The sequence below is a fragment of the Bombus bifarius genome, unplaced genomic scaffold (genome assembly GCF_011952205.1).
Source record: "Bombus bifarius isolate JDL3187 unplaced genomic scaffold, Bbif_JDL3187 scf7180000007974, whole genome shotgun sequence".
Taxonomy (NCBI): domain Eukaryota; kingdom Metazoa; phylum Arthropoda; class Insecta; order Hymenoptera; family Apidae; genus Bombus; species Bombus bifarius.
The window spans coordinates 3,703,873-3,712,492 of NW_022884360.1; the positions used below are offsets into that span (position 1 = coordinate 3,703,873).

The 8,620-nt window shown below is 36.5% G+C and overlaps 1 protein-coding gene across 2 annotated transcripts; it reads right to left on the reverse strand.

Annotated features, from left to right (window-relative positions):
• Positions 1-1,291: 1,291 nt before the first annotated feature.
• Positions 1,292-7,715, reverse strand: LOC117217077 (phospholipase B1, membrane-associated-like). Of its 2 annotated transcripts, none has more exons than XM_033464382.1 (7): positions 7,403-7,715; positions 6,630-6,725; positions 6,026-6,237; positions 5,746-5,922; positions 4,992-5,290; positions 1,672-1,850; positions 1,292-1,593 (listed from the first exon to the last, which is right to left on the reverse strand). In XM_033464382.1, the coding sequence occupies exons 1-7, from the start codon at positions 7,530-7,532 to the stop codon at positions 1,448-1,450; spliced, it is 1,239 nt and encodes a 412-aa protein (XP_033320273.1). In that variant the 5' UTR covers positions 7,533-7,715; the 3' UTR covers positions 1,292-1,447. The 2 variants fall into 2 exon arrangements, with proteins under 2 accessions (XP_033320273.1, XP_033320274.1); XM_033464383.1 differs by having other exon boundaries at positions 1,541-1,614; positions 7,403-7,711.
• Positions 7,716-8,620: the final 905 nt, after the last annotated feature.

Genomic DNA, 8,620 nt, shown 5'->3' on the forward strand with positions numbered 1-8,620 from the left:
CGTAGTTGGGACAAAGACTGTTTGTCTGTTTGAGAGACTTTAGATAACTAAATCTTAATATTTATAACGGCTCTCGGGCTAGCTGATCATGTACTGTGGATACGCGTCGGTATCTGGTAACCTTCATACCCGAAGAATAGGACAGATCCTATTCTTCGCAGACGTGTGGCGAGCCACGGGACAGAAACCGTTGGAATGTTTACTGTCGCGTGCCGCTACAAATATTTCTTTTAAGGAGAGCTATAGAATTGCTCCGTACCTTTGTTAGACAAAGCGTTCATCCCGTGACGGCGGCTACGTTCGGCGACTGGCTGTCGCCTCGAGCCCAAGCTCATTATCACAAATCTCGAACAAATACAATCGGATTGAAAGAAGACAATTGTTTCATTATGCCTATGATAGAATCTAGATTACGGTGTTAGGGGATTATCCCAAAGATCCAAAGGGGAGGCTTCGATGTCCTTTCATCTCCGACATATATATATATTTACGCGGAGGAAATTCGCACGGACGCCACGCCGCTTCTGGGGAAAGCGGCGCGGTAGTGTCGGACTCTAACCGACTAAAACCTCCACGATGACCGTCCCGGCTGCGATCGAGAGAGGCCTGGGAACCAGTGCGAGCGACACAACGCCCCCCCCCCCCGCCCGCGCCTAATACAGCCGCTGATGGAGCGGTATGTGGCCATATCACATTGCGCCTCCTCGCCGGAGCAACCGTGACCGGTTCCCCTACCAGACTGCTTGGCGGCCCCGAGGCGTTGAGCTGCCAGCTCCACAGTCCGAACCTCACCGGGGGGCGCGGCGAGCCCAGCGCGCTTCGCCAACGTCACATGGAATTCCCAGGCGATCACCCATCCAAATCTCGGTAATATCTGACATTCGGTCATGTTACACTAGCTAGAAAAATTTACCGATTGTCCAGCTGGACAAATTGTAAAATACAAATTATGATTTAATGACGATTATGTGAATATGAAAAGTAGATTCTTTTTCTTTCCTGGAGATCTCCTTCCATCTTTCATTTCGGGATTCATGCGCGACTCACGTTCAAAACATATCAATGATATGCTATATACGTATATACTTTAAACAAAAGCGAAAGGGGAAATAAGCAACTAGTTAACTAAAGCGAAAAGATAGAAAAAGCGAAACATCTTCGAAAAAGCTGAATTTTACGTGGAATTTGAACGTCCGACGAGGACTGGGAAAATGTTCCATTGGTCAACGTATTATCAATTTTCATTATTACCTTTATTCGCAAAGAACTTCAATTACAAGAGCAATATGATAATGACTGAAATCCCACAGTAAAAATTAAATTCAACATTGGTTGTTATTTTTGAACATTTGCTGATTATAATTTTTGTCATTTTTAAATAGACAAATACGAAGATTATAATACATCTTTCACTTACAGAAACTGTTCTAAACTTCTCTAACCATCCTTAAGTTTCATTGTTCTGTGAATTTTCATACGTCATCAAGAACGGTCTTTCCGAAGTAGGACACAGAAATTTTTCAAATAACAAAGTGAGAGACTTACTCTTGTTACCAACTGGTTGCAACAAATCGTTCCACAGATTATTCGCATCTTGGGAAACACAAAACATTTCTGATTATCAACGTAACACTCATGAAATAATTGTATAGTTTCATCTGTTAAACTCACATAGTGCATGTAGTTTTTGACTCCAATGAAAGCAATCAGCGTTAAGATATGAGAGGTCGGCAAATCCATCCTCGGCAACAGGTATTTTTGCATCTTCCAGAGTCGGTAAAATTACTACGGTGAAGTCATTTCTATGAAATTCTGGATAATTAGCGACTTCTTCGTCAATCTCTTGCCACCTAAAAAAGTGAAACAAACTAGCTTATTCTTCATATGCATATTAAAATATATATCAAACGGTACTTGAAATGTGTTAGGGAAATAATATCGCATAAATGTGAAATAAGAAAAATAAGCTGATTGCAGTGCGAAATGTCGCATCGCGCTGAGACAGAAGTAAAATGCCTTTGTTAGTTACCAAGACTTCGCATTTTTTCAGTATAAACATCTCACATTTTGGCTTCGTAATTACACTTCGTGATCATTTGGATTATCATAGTAACTAAAAGTTCGTAGTTTTTTACAAATTATGTGGAATAATCCACTGCCAAAATTAACGATTTCCGATACACGGTATGGTAATGGAAAGGTGCAACACTTTTTCAAGATAATTAGGGTAAATGCCGCATTCCTAATCGGGATAGACGCCATTGATTTAGTAAAGGCTAGAGGTGAATTGAAACTGTTTCGCACTGAAGGAGAATTGTCGATGATTCATTTACGGAGAGAAAGAAGGATGAAAGTTGGGGTATTTACACCATATTGATACGACACTTTCACGGAATCAGTCGATAGCCCCTTTGCGTTCACGCGTCATTCGAGTAAGGGTCTCGCCGATCTTCGTGATAAGAGAAATGAAATGTTAGAGGTTGTCATGTGTAGGACCTCGTCATGTTTATTGCTACGCGTAAAATCAATCGGCAAACTCGCGCGGGCCGCGAAATCTCAGGAGGCACGTCCTGCGCGTATCTCGTTTACCCCACCATCGAACCTTCCGCACGTCTTCCGTGCATGCGCACGAAATGTCGAAAGTGTTGAGTTTATGTTAGCTATCGAAGCGACGACATTTAGAATACCCCCGAACGAGATGTTCGCGGTGCATGTATCCATTTTGTATAAACATTGTTTATATGCGCTAGAATATATTAATCACTTATGGTGGCAATGTACTAGAGGAAACATTGATCCTCTCTATTCGAAAATTTAATGGGACGATTTTCGAGTTGCTGTTATGGATTTTAATGAATAAGCAGATTTAACGTCTAACCTATGATTTTTCTTACAAGGATGGTTTATGTTTTCGAATGCCACAATCTTTTTTTCTACGACTTGTACGAGGTAAGCTGCGGATCTATATTCATTCGTGTAAAATAACAAAGCGCGATTCTGTTGTTCTCGATTCTCATCTTATTTTAGCTTCAAGAATCTGTACCGAAACTTACCTGCGGTATCAGACGAGTATCGATACGTTTGTGGTGTTTCAAGTACAGTACTTGTTGGTATCGGTTAGTAAAGAATCAATATCCTGATTAACTGAACAATAACTAATACCTTTGCCTTTGATATTAATTGATAACAGATTGAAATTCCTAGATCGCTGTCGATAACATCGATACTGTATCGAACACATCACTAGATATGTGTTATAGAAATACGAACTCGTCGTCTGAATAGACGCTCATAATATAAATTTATAAATATACTTATCAGTGTTTTTCATCCAAAATCGAGCCCGACATTGCTCGAGTCGTCAATAAGATCTTAATGTGAATTGAAATCAAAGATGATGAATCTATGTCGTTCTCTAATAACTCGTTTCAATAAAGTTATTCACCAACATATAACGAGAATGGAATACGCTTAAATATGAAATAAAAATTAAAGTAATTGGGCACAAAAGCTGCTGCGCCTCCGATTTTGATGATATTTAACTATAATGTAAAACTCATCATTCAAAACAACATTATGCTATAAACATTATACCATTACCCGACTTTTGTTTCCGAGATATTTGCAAAAATCTGCTGCTAATACTACATTAAATCTTATCTATACATGCACGTTCATGGCAACGTATGCGTCAGAGTGGTGCGATTGCTTATCCACTGTTTCTATAAACACATCATAGCTGGTGTGAAACGATCTGTATAGCGGATGAACTCCTGGAAAAGCGAAAAAGTTTGACAAAATACGGGACGAAGGCAATGCTAGTCAATGTCGACGGCTAATAGCCTCACGCGTTCTGCGGTTCCATTATACTGAGCGACAGGTGAGATACTCGGCAACACTGAGTACCATTGCCGTCACCGCGTGTTTTGTCAAACTTATTCGCATTTACATTAAAAACAAAACATGATTTTCTGGCTTTATTGAAGCTGTCCTTAGCAAAAATGTTTGTTCTATCGCGTGCTAGTGTTGGATTCTAGATAGTGTTGTAGACATTTAATTTTTGAAATAAGTTGGAAAATCTAAACAAAAGAATGACGCTTTCTATGCGTTCTTCTCGCTTTAATCATTATCTACACATATTTAAATGTCTATAATACCATAACAGTACATATCATTTTATTCAAGAGAGCCACAGTATTTTTTGTCCAAAACACATCTCGATACACAGCTACTAATGTAAAAAAACAAAACTTTCGCGAAGTTGCGAATTTGAATTTTTCTTACATTTTTTCTCAAAATTGAGTTTTTCAAAAGCTGTGCGTTCTAGCAAAAAATAGTTGGCCAATTCGTATTTAGCTCAAAAGTGTGTACATGAATTACTTGTTGAAGGTTGCAAAACTAAATGCGTGTTCAAGAGCGCAATCCGTATTGAATGTAGATCGGTCTTTCAATTAGGCCGTCGTTAAAGTCTGATGGCAGTCAGCCTCCTCACGGTGCGACGACTGGATTGCTCAGCATTGATACTTTTCTAGAATAGGGTTCGGCTTTGTATAGTTTTTGACAACCGCTGAGATATGTAAGACTTGTGCGTTCAAAATGTTTTTTTACGTTTTCGAGGTAGTTAGAATAGTAGTTAGGTAGGATAAATATTAAACAGTTCGCCCGTTATAGAGATTATTTGCAGGTCGCAGCGATGTGTTTATAGACACACAACAGTAGATGTGTGGTCACACCATGCCTTATAAGTCAGATTCAACATAGTAGTAGCAGCAGCTTTCTCCAAATATTTCGGAAACTAATTGAGTTTACCCACTGTAGGAAAAATGTTGAGTTTCACAACATACTTAAGTTTCATTAAAATGGGAATTGTAGCCCCTTTTATCTATAATTACTAAGATTAAATATAAAGTATGATATAACAAAATTCTTGTAAGTGTTTAATCCTCAAGCACAAAATATTTAAAAAGTTAAATTCGGAAAATTATACAAACCTCTCAATTAATTTATAATATTCCGGTCTTTGATCCCTAAATTGTAAAGCAAACATACATGAGCATTCAATCATGGATGCCAAATAGCACCGCAATGACTCTCTTCCTTTGTGTGCAGCAACCAGTTCCTTTAAGTGAGGTGGTGGTATAAGAGCAACAAAAGTTCTTGGTAAATTGTCTCTTAATATTCTAAGAGTATGAATTAAATCTATTTTGTGATCATTTAGCATAGTCCATGGAGAAGAAGTTGCACACATATTAGAGCAAAAATCATTACTTCCAATCATCAACGAAATCAACTGTAAAACATAAAAATGTAGATACTATTGCGTAAACGATTAAACAATAAATGAAATTATACTTGCATTTTATACTTGCAATTTCATACTTGCATCCAATCTTTTTAAATTGTAATTGTAATTTTGAATTATATTGCAAGTGTGTTTCTAGTGAATAAAAGGTAATGTAATTAACTTTTGAAAATAGTTCACCAGAACTGCAATGAAATACTTCTCGAATTATAATGCCAATAATTTCATTATGATCTTTATTCCTTATTAATGAACGTATAAAGGCCTTGTCTAATTTTTATTTTAATATTTGAATAAAAATGGTAAAGGTGAATAATTTAGATTTTATGTGAATTTATGTTCCATTAATCAGTTTTTAATTTCAATGATTATGTGCATATTAAAACACCACCTGTCATATAGTAAATATGTATAATATATAATTACTTTGTCTACATACGAACCTTCCAATGTTTGTTTATATCTACTCTCGGGTCAACTTTTATTTTATTGACCAGATATGTCGCCATGAAAGTCATATCTTTAGACATAGCTCCAGCTTCGGCGACGTTTAACTGCGCAGCTGGATCAGTACTTATAGTGTCTCCAAGTGAATAACCTATTAATTTAGGATTGAATTCCTGCATATAGAAAAATCGGACTATGAAAGATTTCAGTATTCGCATTTATGGCGATAACACAAATCGTGTGCGTAAACAATGCAGATGTAAAAAATGAACATACTTTAAGAATATTAGGGAGAGTCAGGTACTCTCGCCAAGTTCCTTGACCGCCGATACTACCCACTATGCCTCTATTTTCAATGTTCACTTCGAACGTATAAATCGAAGTAACTCCAGCGCCGATTGTCACGGAATCACCCATTGCAGCAATGACATCTATGTCTCCTGGTTTTAAATGGTGAACCGACTCGGGAACTTTCGAAGACCTGCCGGCTAAACAAATTGAAGTAAACACATTAGAATACATGTGAACTTCAAAAGATAAGCATCAATTTTACTATTCTTAAACTACAGTGGGGTGAGAAGCTTATAATGTTATATATCTTCAAAAATGATATTAATAGGACAAGACTATGGATGAACTCGAAATCACATTGACATTCTTGTAGCCATTACAAATTATAAAGAACTGCGTTCTTCACTGTAATTTCCTGCTACAGAAATTTACCGATTGTCCCTAGGATAAATTGCAAAAATTATTGGAAATAAAAGAAATCTGCGATTTAAATTGAATAATGATTTTAAAGAATAAATACGACGATATAATATTTACAAGTGGTATCATGGAGTATTTAACAATAATAATCATAAATTTGGTTAAGTACCTGTTACATTGCAAGGAAAAGGGACGTCTATTGGAACTTCCGTTTGAAATTTATATTTATTCCGTAATTGAGACATTCGATCGCCATTTCTTGTGCCTACAAAATAGTCATTTTAAAACAATTTACAAAAATACTTCATCTGTGATGAAGCATTGCACGCGATATGTCATAATTCCGATCAAGTAATTACAACGAAGGATTTCAAAACTTTTACAAACGTTATCGAATTCGTTCTTAATTTTAGATATACAGATGTATGTTTTCACCTCTTAAATTTAACGTGCATATTTTAATCGTCTAGAGTTTTAATAGTATGTGACAACTTTCGTGAACTACTGTATATTTTCAAGATTTATGCTATAAAGTAAAGGCGTTCAGTGGCGAGGTATCAACTTTTCCCGCGCAGCCCGTCACTAACTTAACCAAAACCCAATTTCCATCTGAAATCACAATCAGGTTGCTGCCTCTTATACTCGTATAACAAGACTGACCAGTATTTTAAGAACAAATGGAAATGGACATCTTTTGATTTCACATTTACCTAACAACTCGTCACTTGCAAAACTTGTGCAAGTTTTTGTCTACTTTTACCGAAAAAAAATTTCGACAACTTATCATTTTATCACGAAAATATATATATTCACAATAAAACATTAGTCTATGAAAAATAAGATACACAATATTTCACTTCCTCCAAAAAGCATCTCTCTAATCAAAAGAAAGTGATATTATTGCATAAAGACGTAACACGAAATAAACTAAAACAGACGTACCGTAGGATTGCGTTAACCAATTACGATATCCACGGTAGATGGAATTGAGAATCGACGTATCCAAGGCAGTTCTTTGCGACATGGTCAGCACGCATAATTCCAATACAAGGCACAGATACAGCTTCTTCATCGTAAGTTTTCTTGCACAATCAAATGATCACTTTTACGTTTCCACAGTGATTTTTTATTTTTGTTGATTATAAGAACAAAAAGATATAAATTTTTTCGATGACTGCTAACTGCTACGCGTATTATCGAGGGCCTTGATAGCACCGCATCCAGTCTTAGCTGTTGCTAGTTAAAGATCGTTACGAACACTGTTCGCACTCATAAAAGGTTTGAATCTGTTATGCTACATGTTCATAATGTGAGATAAATTGTATTCTTTGATTCAGATACTCCCATCTCAATTATTTTTCTTGCTTATGTATTTGCATTTACGTCGTTAACAAGGTCAGGAAAATTAATAAATACGGATAGGCAACGCCTGGGCAATTTTATTTACATATTATATTGTCACGTCCCGCGCTGCGTACGCGCCGTAACGTAGACTAAAACTACCAATAGCGCGAGTGAGCGTCTCAATTTGAGATTCAAATAAACTTTAACAATTTGTATAGAAACCAAATTCGAGCCTCACAACCCCCACGGAATAACCCGTCACATGACGACCCCTCCACGTTAAATCTAATTATAAATAAGCGTAACGACATAGAAGATAGAGAGGTAATTCCTTAGTTCCGAGTAGTTAAATCCTCAGTTCTGTGTGATTAGTTCCTCAGTTCTTGGTGATTAGTTCCTTGGTTCTTGGCGATCAGTTCCCCAATTCTTGGCAAGTAATTGCTTTGTTCATAGCGATTAGTTCTCAATTCCTTTAGCTCTTAATTTCTCAGTTCCTTTGTCTTTCAATTCTTTAGTTCCTTAGTTTTTCAGCTCTTAGTTCCCTTAGCTCTTAGTTTTTGCTCTTAATTCTTAAGTTCTGTAGTTCTTTAGTTCTTTTGCTTTTAGTTCTTTGTTTCATTAGTTCCCTGTTCTTGTCAGTTTTGTTAATCGACGTGTTTGTATTTGTCAATTTGTAAATTATTGAAAATTAATTAAATTAAAATCTTGTAATTAATAAGAGTGAAAACGTATCGCGAACGATTGTAACTTCGAGTATTCGAAATCTCAACGACAATTCTGTCAATACCCAATTAGAATTAGAATAGACATTTGTTG